The sequence below is a fragment of the Toxorhynchites rutilus genome, chromosome 1 (assembly GCF_029784135.1).
Source record: "Toxorhynchites rutilus septentrionalis strain SRP chromosome 1, ASM2978413v1, whole genome shotgun sequence".
Lineage (NCBI taxonomy): Eukaryota > Metazoa > Arthropoda > Insecta > Diptera > Culicidae > Toxorhynchites > Toxorhynchites rutilus.
This window is the reverse complement of record NC_073744.1, coordinates 145893462-145908832: the sequence shown is the minus strand read 5'-3', so window position 1 is coordinate 145908832 and position 15371 is coordinate 145893462. Positions and strand designations below refer to the sequence as shown.

Below are 15371 nucleotides of genomic sequence, written 5' to 3'. Positions count from 1 at the left end.
AGCGCCGTCCTGTTGGAACCAGTAATTGTCCAATTCATTTTCACGAACAAATGGCAATAAAAAATCGGTTATCATTGTCCGATAACGCTCCCCATTCACGGTTACCGTTGCTCCATTTTCGTTTTCAAAGAAGTACGGGCCGATGACTTTATCGGCATAAATGCCACACCACACAGTAACTTTTTGGTCGTAAAGAGGTTGCGTTTCGATGAATTGAGGGTTTTCAGTAGCATAAAACCGACAATTTTGTTTATTCACTCCTCCATTCAAGTTGAAATGCGCCTCATCAGACATTATGATTTTTTGCCAAAAGCCACGTTCATTTTTGGCCATTTCGCAAAATCAAGTCGACGTGGTAAGTCAGATGGGTTAAGTTGTTGAGCCATTTGAATTTTATACGGAAACACTCTACGTTCGCCTAACTCTTGCGAACTATGGCGACCTGATGTCGATGGAGTCTCTGTAACACTGGCTCGAACGGCATCAATATTCTCGTCGAAACGTCTTGGTCGTTGTCTGGACAGATGACTGGCATTACCAACACTACCAGACGATATAAATTTGGCATATAATCGACGTATAGTGTTGTCTCCAGGCGATATTTTAACTTTATTTTTATTTTTCCACGCACGTTTAGTTAACACAATTGAGAAGTTATTTTGAATGAACAATTTCAGCGCGTTGTTTAGGTGTGTATTGTTCCATGGTTAAAATTGTACTGAAATGACGCTTCCAACGCGGTATGACATTTGTTAATCTGACATCTCTGTCAAAAGTTATGGGGTTGCCAGATGCTTCCACTTTAAATGGCCCACCCTGTACACGAAAAACTTGCCAGATAGCTTTTTGTAACGAGAATAAAACTGTAGATATATGTGCTGGGTATAAACAACCTGTTTGTGGTAAATGCACATTAAGCAAAATTACTATTTGTAAAAATTGTGGTGATCCAAATAATAACAAAAGATGAATAAAAAAAACAAATGAAAGTACTACCTGTTAGGCTAATAGACGTATATACTATGTACAGGGTAACTTTTATATAACGTACATTTCAATTTCAAAATTGTACGTTGTATCGAATTGTACGTTATATCGAAGCATAATAAAGAACTCACAAACGTAGCCTACAATACATTATTGTGGTGCTGTTTTAGTAGAGTTAATGAATAAATTCAATTAGAAGGCGAAACCAGTCTTTCTCATGATGTCTTCGTACTGTTGATTAAAGCTTATTTCATTTAGAATCCGGAATCACAAAACCAGCTGTATTTCGGGATCGATTAAGATACAAAACATGTTTTAGCATCACAATACAGATAATTCATTGTTCTTCCAGAAAAAAATGCACCCCATTCATGTGCATCAAATTCGAATCGTCATGATAGTTTATTTGGTTGATTTAATCACTAATCCACACCGACCAATCATTGGTGTTTTTCATCCACCATAGGTCAGCAAATCAATTTACTTTCCTCGCATCACTGCATCCAGCTCTGGAAAGCCCGAAGCCATAGCCACATCCCGTCCTGGGCCTGAAATCAATTCACTGCCGTTTATTTTACCAAAACAATATACCCACACAATTGGTTAAAACAAATATTATATATGAACATCCGGGAACTCACGAGAAAAAAAACGCACTAGCATCACCAAAATAATTCGTATTGGATTGAACTTTTTTGGATTGTCTTTCACAGATCTGTACTTCGGGCAACACATTTTTCGGTAATTTCGTATCGTATGGTTTCGTGGTATTTGATTTCGATTTTGGTTTCCGTGTCCATGCGTTTCGAGTCGGCTGGATATCGATATCCCAATTGAATAATATGAAAATCGGGTTGTGGTTGAAATGGCTGCGCTGATATGAGTTTTTTCCCCAGGAGGAATTCGTAAGTGTAAATAACGGTCGATTTTCGACTGAAATCAAAACCGAAATCGTAAGGAACCTTACGCGCAAAATTTTACCCTCAAAAAGCCTACATTTACGCGATGTTGTGGTGCCACCAACCCACAACGTGTTGCTTTGGTGGGGATGCGATTGACAAAGATAACATCCTGCTCAATACTTTCCAGAAAATCTCAACTACAAACAGCCTGCGGAGGCAACCGCGCTGATGACTCGGTTCCACACACTGCATAAGGGTGCCGTTCTGCGAAAAACCCAACAACCAAGACCAAGAAGACTTTCAGTCGGTTGGAACGGAAAAATAACGTCAGTCGTTTGGAAAGAGAGAGAAAAAAAAGCAAAACAAAGTACCAGCACAGGAGAAAAACGAGAATACAATCGTGTAGAAAATAACAACAGTATCGGAGAAAAACAAATACAGAAAAGTTAGGCTTCCAACAAAGGATATTTTGCTCGAACAAAACGCAAAAACCTATCCCCTCGACGCTAAGCAAATCCAGCGTCTGTATTCTTATGTTTTTTTTTCTATCTTTAAATACAGCTTTTCGGTCTGATTATGAAGGCAGGCGCGCGTATATGTATGTACCTTGCTCGAGACGCAAATAATTGAAATTCCCCGGAGCAATCCTCTTACCAAATCGAACGATCCGTTCTAATTTGTTTCACAGCCTTAGGAGGCAAGCGGGAAAAAAATATACATGAGATACAAATTACCATTTCGAAGGCTGATGGTAGCAATGGGCCCGGGCCCTGCCAGTGGCTTCGCAGGGGGCCATCGATGGGGAAGACGCTGAGAAAACAATAATTATCCATCAGTGTCAATGAGTTTCTTTTTCTTCTGAAGATCCCAGAAGAAATTCACAACTAATGATTTTTCAACCGAACGTGATTAACCTAGACACAGATAAATTTAGCTTACGTACGGGCGAGTCTAGGCCTGCAGGCGTATATATAGTATGGCTTCTGGGAAAATATTACTTTCAATTAGCAGCTAGATAAATTATGTCGCTCATTAGTTACCTTAGATACCATTACGATACCTTATGCTTTTTGTTTGCAATATCACCTACGTGAGCAGAATTGCTAGTTATCGTTTGTGAACATTTAATATATCCTTTGGTATTCATTCTTAAGTGCAAAGAATAATATGACGTTTTTTCATTATTTGGCGGTTTTGACAAAAATCACTAAACAGGACTTTTTCAAAATCCCATATCTACTCATATTCTTCACTGACATTTTGTCAAATAGCCATAAATTTCTACATTCATAAAGGATCTTTCACTTAATACTTTTTGGTTTGGTTTCTGGATTTTATTGTAAACTAGCTGACCCGGCAAACTTCGTCCCGCCCAAAATTTGTTTTTTGTTATCAATACCTCCAAACATTCACGTTTTCTTACTAAGCGCAAGTTCATGAGTCCAATCGCAGAACTGTTCATTGATTGATCTTCTAATCGACCCCGTTGAATTTACCTTTTACTAAAAAAATTCTAGTACTTCTCATCATTATAATATCAGTTTGTTTTCAGACACAATTCTCGTTCAAAATTTTTCAACCGCTTGCAAATAGCATGTTTCTCCGTTACATGGAATAAATGATTGATACAGAAAATATGATAGAATGAAGACAGACCCCTCCCCTCTTCTCCCCTTATAGATAGGGGAGGAGTGTCTATTCACCATAGAAACGTTTCGTGCCCCCTTAAATTATCGCATGCCAAATTTGGCTCCATTTGCTTGATTAGCTTTCGAGTTATGCAGAAATTTATTTTTCATTTGTATGACAGGCTACCCTAAGAGGGGGGAGGAAGTTAAAACTTTTTTTCGTCAGTGAAGATAACCTATGCATTGAAGAACTTTTCGTTATGATATATAGCAAAAAGAATTCTTTTGGAGACATTCTTTGTCACAACATACCATGTCCCACTGTCGGTTCATGTGAGCTTTGGCAAAACTCAGACGTCTTCCGATGTGAGATGGTGTAAGATGAGGAGTTTTAACATTTTAAGCCCTCTATATGTGAGGATTTTTTACTAAAATTTGACGAATTGTCGCCCGAGCAGTTGAGTAGTTGAAATATTGCTTTATTGGCACATGCGATTTTGAGGTGTTCGAAACTGTTCTAGTTATTTTCCGCTTATCCCGGTCAGAGAGCTTCAATTTACGTAGAGCTCTCACCTTCTTACCGTATTCTTGAGGATTCGCCAAATAATTGAGCACTACTTGATGGGATCGTCCAATCCGACGAGAAATTTCTCTGATACCAACATTTTCTTGGTGAAATGCATCGATTTGTCCTTCTGCTCTCTCTTCGTGAGATCTTTTCCCTTCGGCATTTGCCAGATTTAATTGATCAAAATAACTAAAACAACGGAAAATGTAGCTGGTCTTATAGAAACTTGACAGTTGAAAATACGAAAACATTCGTTTACGCTCAGCGCTTGCACACACATATATGAAAATCATGAAGTGTATGGTAATCACCAATACCTGCACACTAGAATATTAATTGAAGCATTATTCGTTTACAATCACACAAAGCAGCAAGATCATCAACTGGTCTTATAGAAGTAGGACAGAGTGTACGACATTTTAGTTAAAAAAAAACAAAATATAGGAAGTTGCATAATTTTCTATAAAAAATTATTAAAACAAATTTTGGAACAAAATCAAAAACCTATTTTTTCCTGAATTCGAAAAATCCACTTTATGAGAAGTGTTATGAGTTTTATATTACCTTTTGTACGTATGAGAAAATTTCAATTATTTGCAAGACACGACCGCATTATTGAAGTAGGACTACAAAATTATTGTCTGCAAGAACAGACATTAAAGTCATTTAAGAATAAATTCTTCAATGCAAATATTTGCAAACGATAACACGCAGCATATCAAAGAAAGACAATTCGAAAATTGTAATGTTGTTTGCTTGCTGTGTAGAGCGACTTGTTTCAAAAAGTATATAATTTTCTGTATTGAGTAATTCCAAATGAAATCGACAAATGACAAACATGAGGATTTTTGATTTGGATGAAAGTGTGTATTCCGTTTGGGTTAGAGGAAATATGAGTTTTCCACAGCAATTGGTAATTTTTTGACTCAAGCGTAACTTTTTAAAAGTACGTATCGATTTAAGTAGGAGAAATCTTTGATAATTTATATCTCAAAAACTATGAGTCGTACTGAAATAGTGTCTTAGAAAGAGTTATAGAGTATTGATGGTTGAATATGAAAAAAATGTACACTGAAAAAAAAATTAGTACTCTTTTTTTATTTACAAAACAAAAATTCAAAATACGTATTTTTTAAATATTTTTTTAAATTTTTTCGTACAAAATAGAAGTCATGCAGAAAATTAAAAAAATGGGCCCAAGATGGTAAAACTATTTTTGACAAACTTTGTGGAACAACGAATTTTTTAGGAATTTTCGAAACTTCGAATTCTTGTATGTTAACAATCATTTTTAGTCACAAATTATGAATCCTGATGTGATTTAAAGCAAAAAAGGTTATGATCAATCTCCTTCTTAATGTAGCCATTATCGAGATATTTAAAAAATATTTTTATATATATTGTCTACTTAATAGTAAATAGGCCCTTTAAATATGTTTGTCGTGTTATACCATCATGTTCATGAGATTTTATGAATTCGCTTATAATTTCCAACAACTTTTCTAAAAATTCGATGTTCCACAAAGTTCGTCAAAAATAGTTTTACCATCTTGGGTCCATTTTTAAATTTTCTGCATGACTTCTATTTTGTATGAAAAAATTAAAAAAAATTATTGAAAAATACATATTTTGGATATTGCAAATTGAATTTTTATTTTGTAAATAAAAAAAGAGTACTAATTTTTTTTCTCGGTATACATTTTTTTCATATTCAACCATCAATACTCTATAACTCTTTCTATTTTCACACTACTTCGGTACGACTCATTGTTTTTAAGATATAAATTATCAAAGATTTCTCTTACTCAAATCGATACGCCCTTTTCAAAAGTTACGCTTGAGTAAAAAAATTCCCAATTGCTGTGGAAAACTCATATTTCCTCTAACCCAAACGGAATACACACTTTCATTGGAATCAAAAATACAAGATTTTAAAATCTGCATTTTTAGGACGATTTCATTTGGAATTGCTGTATTGTAATAGGTACTCACGATTCTGACATCTATCGAGAAACGGTCGAGTCATGAGCGTTCCGAGAAACAAGCAATTAATACATAATCTATCATTCTGCTTATTATTTTTTTTCTCTGTACAATGAAGAAGTAATGTAAGCAAACTAGATGCTTACGCTGTCCGGCGCAAACGATCCACAAAGCAGCTAAGCAATAAATTATCAATTTTAAACTTTTAAATTAATTCTCAGCCTAGGCACTAACATGTTGGTGGCTCGCTATCTAGAGCGACGCTGAAATACTGCACTTTTTGAATATCCAGATAGTTTTTCAGTATCTCATATCAAATCTCCAACGCTCCCAACAAAAGAATTTCCTAAGAAAATAATCCAAAAATTATACTACATATGCAACAACAAATCAGAATTCCAAATGCTTGAAAAAAAACGGTCTAATTTTTCTGATGATAAAACTTCATCCTGGATGATCCAGATGGGATGGCCTCATATCACTGTTTTTGATATTGCCTTTATATAATTGTTTGTTAAATTGAATAGCTTATCATTCACAAAAACCGGGGTTCGCAATAGGTTGCGCTCTATGCCTATTCCTTAAGAAAATAATGAGATTCCTTTCGATTTTGATTTAGATTTTTTATTCATCTCAAAATCATTTTTTGTTTTAGTATGGGCTTAAAATGGTCACCCGATGTGAGTAAAATGGACACTTGAACGTATCATGCTAAATGGGATAGATCTATGCGTTTTTTCTTGTCAAAATTTGTTTGTGGCAGTATTCTAGTCTAGAGATTTGAAGAAAATCTATTTTTTTCCTTCATATTTCTGTAGTTTAGGCATTCAAGAATATACCCAAAAACGGGCTTATCGAAAATCCCATTATTTACCGAGTTGGAGCCATTTTAGCGATGCGATATCTAACCTGGTACGGCCATAACAATGAACTTCAAACGCGTTTTTCTCGAAACTAGTTTTTTTCAAGCTGGCGTACACGATATCTTAAGTTCTACTGAACCGATTCGTGTCGAATTTATATGGATACAATTTGCAAGCATCTCTCTATCGAACACGCTAAACAAATTATATTTTTCATATTTTTCTATTTCTAAAAAATCGCGAAACATAAGAAAAAACGTTTTAAATCGCATTTTGTTTTTAAACGGGCACCATTTTACCAAAAAAAAATGTTTTTGACTTGTCCGTGGTTCATGCGATAACGGAATTTTTACTGATTCAGAATCTGTTCGATTTTTTTTAGATAACTGGAAGGGCTGGAATCGTGCACGCCATGGCACACCTTTTTTTAACCCTCTTATTTCATCAGATCTTCTTCTTACAAACAATAGAATAAGGTGAAATGTAAATACATATTAGATATAAGATAGGCTTAAGAATTTAGTGTGATGAATGTAAGTGTGGACATTGTCAACATATCCTTATGTCCCTTCCTTTTCCTGAAGAAAATATGTCACCCTCCTAAACTCGAGTGGACCGCGAGTAATCGGTTTTCTACACCATTGACATTATAATTAAGGAAAAAAAAGTTTATATATACTTGTAACAATACAGTTAGGAGGTTGGATCCTTTAAACTTATGCTCAGTTACATAAAATAAACGATTTGAAAAAAATCAGCTCCTATCTATTCTAGTCATGAATATTTTTTCTCCGTTCAATTTGTGTTTTATTGTTGAAAGACAGATGAACAAATAATGATATAATGGATAGTAAAAATATTCTTTGTTTTATTTTTACGGAGCTCGAAAAAACATCCGAAATTCGTGTCTCTACACAAGAATACCCCCTCAAATTATTATTGAAATAGAGGGTGCATAAATGAAATAAGCTGGGCCTCCCCGACGCGACGAATATACTGGGCCTGTTCATCAATGAAATTATCCCATACGTACGAAAACGTAGTAAGAAACTCATAATACTAGGCGTAAAGATGCTTTTTTTTAGAGTTTAAGGAAAAAACATTTTTGAGTAAAAAAATTTTTCGGTGTGATTTTGTTCCAAAAATTTGTTTGATATTTCTATAATGAAAAAATAAACAATTTCCCAAATTTTTTTCTTGGACCAAAATTGAACGCATTCTCGCTTGATGCCCACCATCAAAGTCTTTACAGTGTCATCCGGTACCAGTTTCTCAGTTTTTTTTCCATTTTCTTAACATGTCCTTCTCGTCTTTGACTGTCTTCTTGCTCTTCCGAAGTTCCCGCTTCATTATTGCCCAGTACTGCCCCACCGGGCGCAGCTCCGGACAGTTTGGCGGGTTCATGTCCTTTGGAACAAAATGGACAGAATGGGCCTCATACCACTCCAGAACACTTTTAGAATAGTGGCATGATGCCAAATCTGGCCAAAATAGCGGAGCTTCGTCGTGCTGCTGCAAGAACGACAAAAGGCGCTTCTCGAGGCACTCAGATTTGTAGATCTCGCCATTTACTGTGCCCTTTGTCACGAAAGGCTCACTCCTCAGCCCGCAAGAGCAGATGGCCTGCCAAACGAGATATTTGGAGGCGAACTTCGACATTTTCTTCTTCTTAAATTTGTCGTCCACATCGAACTTGCTCTTGCCGGTGAAAAACTCCAACCCCGGAATTTGCTTAAAATCGGCTTTTATATACGTTTCGTCGTCCATCACACAGCAGCCATATTTTGTCAGCATCTTCTCGTAGAGCTTCCGTGCCCGAGTTTTAGCCGTCGATTGTTGCCGCTCATCGCGGTTTGGGAAGTTCTGTACCTTGTATGTATGTAGTCCAGCTCTCTTCTTTGCATTCTGGACGTAGCTCTGCGACATGCCGATCTTTTTAGCCTAATCACGGCTTGAGACGTTGGGATTTGTTTCAATCATCCGCTTCACCTTTCCCTCCGTCTTTTTGTTCTCCGGTCCCGGTTTTCTTCCAGCTCCTTTGCCGTGGTCCAACGTCAACCGCTCCTGGAACCGCTTCAATACTCTGGAGACGGTTGAATGGTAAATGTTCAACATTTTTCCCAACTGCCGATGCGACAGGTCAGGAAATTCCAGGTGTTTGGAAAGAATTTGTTCTCTCGACTCGCGTTGGTTCACCTCCATATTCGTTGAATCGAAAAACACGACTTCGAGTTTGACAGCATGTAGACAATACACATCAATGAGAAAGTGTGCAAAATTTGGTTGATTTTTACCCAATGGTAAAAAAGTTATGCCCTGTTGAATGTGTCGCAATAATTTCGTGTTCGCCCTTTAGAATGGTGCTGCAAATGGATAGTCGAGTTGACATGAAATTTGCCATTTTTATCGCATGTATACATTCCATTTGAAATCATGCTGTAAAATCCAAACGTTGCAAAGTAGATGTGTAAAAGTAAACTTTAATCTACATTTCTTTTTACTGTAAATAGAACAGTTCCCATCTTAGATAATTGTGAAAATAATCATGTAATCACTTACTACACTTGAGATGAATAAAGAGCGAAGTCGAAATTTTCAGATAATTTTTGAAATCCTGTAAATTCGTGAAAACTTATCGCATGATTCAAACATCTTTTACACTTTTACAGATCTATTTCAGCTTCAACTTTTAGGTTTTGCAATATTCTACGATTCATTTTTATCTAGGTGTGTGTAGATATAGTTGACAAAAATATCGGAAAGGAATAAACAATCGATTTCTTTCTGTTTTGTGGAATATCACTTTTTTTTGCTGCTTTCTATGTTAATACCAAATTCGATAAAGTTTATGAATCAGCTCTCATTTCCTATTCAATACAGAGACATTTTTGTTTGAATGAAAAATTATACCAACATATTTTATGATGAGTCTATCTATCTATATAAATAAGAATGGATCACCAAATGTGTTGCTTAGCGCGAAAGCCGAGGAAGAAATCGTCCGATTTAAGCCGTCTTTTTTTTTATTCGCCTCTGCACATAGATCAATGATATGGAGAGAAACACCAGAAAATTTTCGAAAAACTCTGACAGAAAATGGGGCAATTTTCATATCACATCGTGATAAGCGTTGTCAGTCCATTCAATGTAAGCGCTAACAAAAGTGATCTTTGTTCGTAGGTGGAAATGGATTTTCAAGTGAACTAACGCACTTCTATGTCTTCTATCTATATAAATAAAAATGAATCTCCGAATGTGTTGCTAAGCGCGAAATCCGAGGAAGGAATCGTCCGATTCGAGACGTTCCGTTGGTGCGATGTGAAAATGGCAATGGATTCTCAGGGAGAACGATATGACTATGAAATATATGAATGAAAATTTACTTTTCAGTATCAAACATGTGTTCCATGTAACTGAATAACATTTTATTTTTAAGGGAATCTTGAGGGAAAGTTGTGTCTGAAAATCTATATATATTAAATTCTCGTGTCACGATGTTCGTGGTTGAACTCCTCCGAAACGACTCTACCGATTTTGATGAAATTATCCACAAAAAACTTGGTAGGTATGAGAATAGGTCGTAATGTATATACGATACCGCTAGGATACCGATTACCATATATTAGGGTGGTCCTACGCAGAATTTATTTCTGATTTTTTTTATTTCTTAACTTTGGTTCAAACCATATGACTAGCTCTAAATTTTGACCTCCATTCCCTATTTTTAATCGCTATTTGAGCATGTTTGTATAAACAATATTCACAAATTTAACCGTCCTTCGTTTTTCCCACAGAACGATATTATTTACATTGTTGAATGACAGATGACGCTACATCCGCTTGATCGAACTTTCATCCACACATACGCAAGCAACTTCAATTCGTCTAAAGCCAGGCGCGTCACCTGGGAGCTGAATGCCTTTTTGAATGAGCACAACGAATTATTGAAATTCTTCAAACCACACTTGCTCGGATTACAAAATGAAAATCACGATATTATTTTCAATTCTCATAAAACACCAGCTGCAGAGCATGTGTATAGATTCAATTCGCAATTCTAAAATTCGGAATCATTTTAGACGATTGAACAATGACGCGAGAAATTGTGAATCAAAGAAAAAACAATAATCTGGAATTCATCGTTGACACACAGTTGATACGACTCTCTTCGCGTTCTTCTTCAATGGTACTAACGTTCCTAAAGTCCGCATTCCCAATGTAGTAATTCTTGCGTCATTTTTATTAGTACTTAGTTGCGATTGTTATGCTTGAATACAGTCAAGCTCTAGAATAAGTGTGACTATAATGCAAGTCAGAAGGGATTTTCCGGCGAAAAATCTCCCAGCCGTACCGAAGGAACAAGACGTATATTGCATATACATTAAACATCGAGACCCCGCCACAGGTACTTCATTCACTATTAACATCATTTTTCATTTTGAATTTAATTTATAAACGACAGATAGAGGAGGCGAAACAAGCAAGAAGGTGCGCTCCATGTATTTTTATGATGAATCGACATGGTCAGGACAACGCCATTCAAAGAAGTCGTTAGCTATGCCAACAATTCATGACCGACATGTACGCAAAGGTAGAGAGCGAATAACTGCAATTCGTACGACACAATCAACAAAAGCGGTGTGAGGAAGAATACATTCACTTGCGAGATACTATCATGAACAAAGCCGATACAGCCTTTGCTATTGTCAGGTCAAAACGCAATGCATTATCATGATATTACAGCGCCTGTGTTCAAAGTATAAGAAAATTTTAATGAGCTTCATTCCAACATTACACGTCTTCAGTCTCACACGTTACTGGATGTATTCGGTTGAATGGCGGAAGCGATTCAATTCATTCTGTTGGTTAGTCAACAAAATACGCCCGAGGAAATCGTTGTCCTCGGAAATTCCAAATACCATCCAAATACCGTCCTCGGAAATTCCAAATATGCCTACTGATCTACTGCTCACCCGTATTCTCAAATCCGTTCGAGTCTGAATTACCCGTATGGATCGCAATCTTGCATTCTGTAATCCGCTCAACTCAAGTCCAATCGAGTTGTTCAAATGTGGCAACCTCGACATAGAAAACATCGAGCTTCGGGTTCCATTTTTGTAAAGTGGAAAATTTAATGGATTTTCTGGTGGAATCAGTACGCTTTAAAAACATAAATTATCTCTATCATGAACTCTTATATCTACTATGTATGGGTCGTTAAAACATCCATTTGTTTTTGCCGGGTCAGCTAGTAAATTTATATTATAATTACGAGTTTTAGTAGAAGTTCGTTCGTTTCTAAAATCAAACATTTGTTTGCGGTTGAATAGAAAGATAGAAAATCGACGAGTAAAAAATCCGTAATATTATTTATACAGTATAAAAATAATATGTACCGAATTGTTGTTAACGATAAGAATGAACAAGGACGATAACTAACAATAAATTATGAGACTTAGTTTCTGTTGGCCGTAGCGACTACTTCTCCACCTTCTCGCATTTATGAAGTTTGCCTTTGTCATCTCAACAAGTGACACCATTTTAAAAGGTACTGATTACATCCAAATTACATCCAATCTGCCGTGAAAACATTAATCATGATCATGAAAAATCCTCAAATTATGTTTAATTAAGCATTAAACAGTTCTGACCAACAACATCGCATGTTTAGCACCATCTCACCTAATCAACTTGATAAAACCAAACACTCTTCAACGAATTCCATTGATTCAGAAAGCTATGCCAATTTCGGATATTGTCACGATCAAAACTCCCACTCCGATTGAAGTTCACGTTTTACTTTATTGTTCAATAGATATACAATATGTCATCACCTTTTAGGAGCGTAATTCACATCACATTCTGCTATCAATGATACAGTGGATCGTATATTTGCATTGCATTTTCTTTGTCGAATCAACTCAATATAGCAGAATTCTGTAATAAATTTGCATGATTCATTTGCAAGGTTTGTTTATACATTACTCTTTACATATGACATTTCTACAACCGGCGTCTGCAGTTCAATCGCGGAATGTTTTTTGTTGTTGCTGCCTTATTACCTAACGATCGCCCTTATCCGTATCTTAATTACATTATCCTAGTCATCTTCTTTCAGCTATTTATGTCCACTTCCAAAATGTATATATCTATGATTTGACTCTAACAGATTTGATTTTTCTTCATACAAAAATATCTCTTCATCCGTTCTCTTTTAACCTAAACAATTTTCCTAACGTTTCCATCATCATGCTCAATCGGCGAGCTCCCAGAGCTGCCACTTTTGTTCGATACCCACTCCTTTTGATAACCAATATCCCAACTCCAAAAATATTACCCGTTCTTCCTGTCTTCTCTCACATTTTATTTTATCTTCCCGGAAAAAAAATAATCAAAACGAACGATTCTAGACAAAACAAAAAGATAAGCACTAAAACGGAAACTGTACACCCGGTCTAACCGTTCCGCTCGCTCACTCAGACTTTAGGTCTCCACATTCACTCCCCCTCCCTATCGGTAGTCGTTGCTTCCAGCTCGCGTGCTGTTGATCTCCTTCCAATTCTCCTCCTCTTCCCCCACTGGAACCGACCGGCGGCGACGGTGGCTGCGGCGGCGTTAGAAAACTAGCAACAGTGTCACCAGCGGTCGGCTCCTACTAACTACGAACGCAACAATGATAGCGACAACGACGACGACGACAACGGGAACATCGCTGCTGGACCAACAACTCTGGCCGGTGTCCTTGAGCTTGCTTGAGCCACCACCAGCCACCAGCCAGTGGAAGCAGCTGCTCGGTCCCAACAGCCAGCGGGATGCTAGCGCCAGCCACAGCGAGTGGTGCCGATGGGATGACGAAGCGGACGAAACTGGAAAGGAAAATAATCAGAACACACACAAGGGTGAGAAAAAGAAAGTCGGGGTTGGAAAAAGTTTCGGTTATTGGCTGTGTCGGAACACATCGTTAGTCAAGCGAGACATAACAGGAAAAACGTATTTGTGCCCGATAGCACACGAGGATATGGACGGGGGTGAGGTAACCGTTATCAAAACTCGGTTTGGTTATCGTGTGGCATTTCTACGTACGGTGTTTTTCTTGATAAGCTATATTAAGTACGTTTTCCAATTGATGACATATTGGCCCTCGATCACATTACTACTGATCAGTGTCTTAGAATATCAACAAATATTCACGAATAACGAATATGATTTTATTTCAGTGTAAATGACCTTTTTTCAGCTTGAAACACACTGCCCTCATTCCATTGATGACAATAACAAACGAGTTCATTTTGTTTATATCGCTGATGCATGAACAAATTTTCTATAATGAATGAATGCGGCATTTAGTGGGGTTCATAACTTCGCTGTTATTTATATAGTCTGCAAATAAATCTCCATCACGCTAAAGCAGCATCTAGCGTGCTGTCTAGGAGGTTTATTGAAGACGCTATGGATTTAGCTTTAATTCAAGAGCCTTGGGTCCACAAAGGAAGAATACTTGGTATTCATACTGGTTCATGCAAGTTATTCTACGACGACAAGCATGACTCCCCAAGAACTGCTGTTCTAGTAAAAGCAAATATTAAATGCTTTCCGATAACAGAGTTCATTCAAAGGGACATCGTCGCGATCAGAGTTGAGATACCAACCGCCAAGGGAAGATCCGACATAATAATTGCGTCGGCTTATTTCCCTGGTGACGTACCTGAGGCACCTCCCCAAGAGGTTGCGGCGTTCGTAAATTATTGCAGAGAAATCAAAAAAGACTTCATCATCGGCTGTGATGCCAATGCTCATCACACTTTGTGGGGTAGTACTGACATAAACAGTCGAGGTGACTGTCTTTTAGAATTTCTCTCTTCAAACAACATTGACATTGCCAATATAGGCAATGAACCAACGTTTATAAACGCTATCAGACAAGAAGTCCTGGACCTAACACTGTGCAGTCCGGTAATTTCTTCGAAAATACACAACTGGCACGTTTCGGAAGAGGCGTCTTTGTCTGATCACAGACACATTATCTTCGAATGGGATGGTGGCTTGACAGTACAGAGAGAATATCGTGATCCAAGAAAAACCAACTGGGAACGATATTCACTTGAACTCGAGTCAGAAACTCTTAACACAAGAATAAGGTCGATTCAACAGCTCGAATCAACTTCAAAAGAATTAAATGATACGATAGTTTCTGTCTACAACAGTAATTGCCCACTTAAGAGAGTTTCTTCGACAAGAAACGTTCCATGGTGGAACAAAAGGCTCGAGCGGCTACGTAAAACAGCGCGGAAGCTGTTCAACAGAGCTAAAATTAATTCGGATTGGTCTCAATATAGGAGCGCCCTAACCGAATATAATAGAGAACTAAGACGATCTAAACGAAAATCTTGGGTAAATAACTGCGAAAGCATTGAAAGTACCCCAATCGTTGCAAGACTAA

General features: G+C 37.1%; 1 protein-coding gene across 1 annotated transcript in view; it reads right to left on the bottom strand.

Moving 5' to 3' along the window:
- Positions 1-12724: 12724 nt before the first annotated feature.
- Positions 12725-15371, bottom strand: part of LOC129777185 (uncharacterized) — a 144894-nt gene continuing 142247 nt past the window's right edge. The window contains exon 7 of the mRNA XM_055783313.1: positions 12725-13797. Within this exon, the coding sequence (XP_055639288.1) occupies positions 13547-13797 (251 nt within the window). The 3' untranslated portion in view covers positions 12725-13546. The remainder of the gene's footprint in view (positions 13798-15371) is intronic.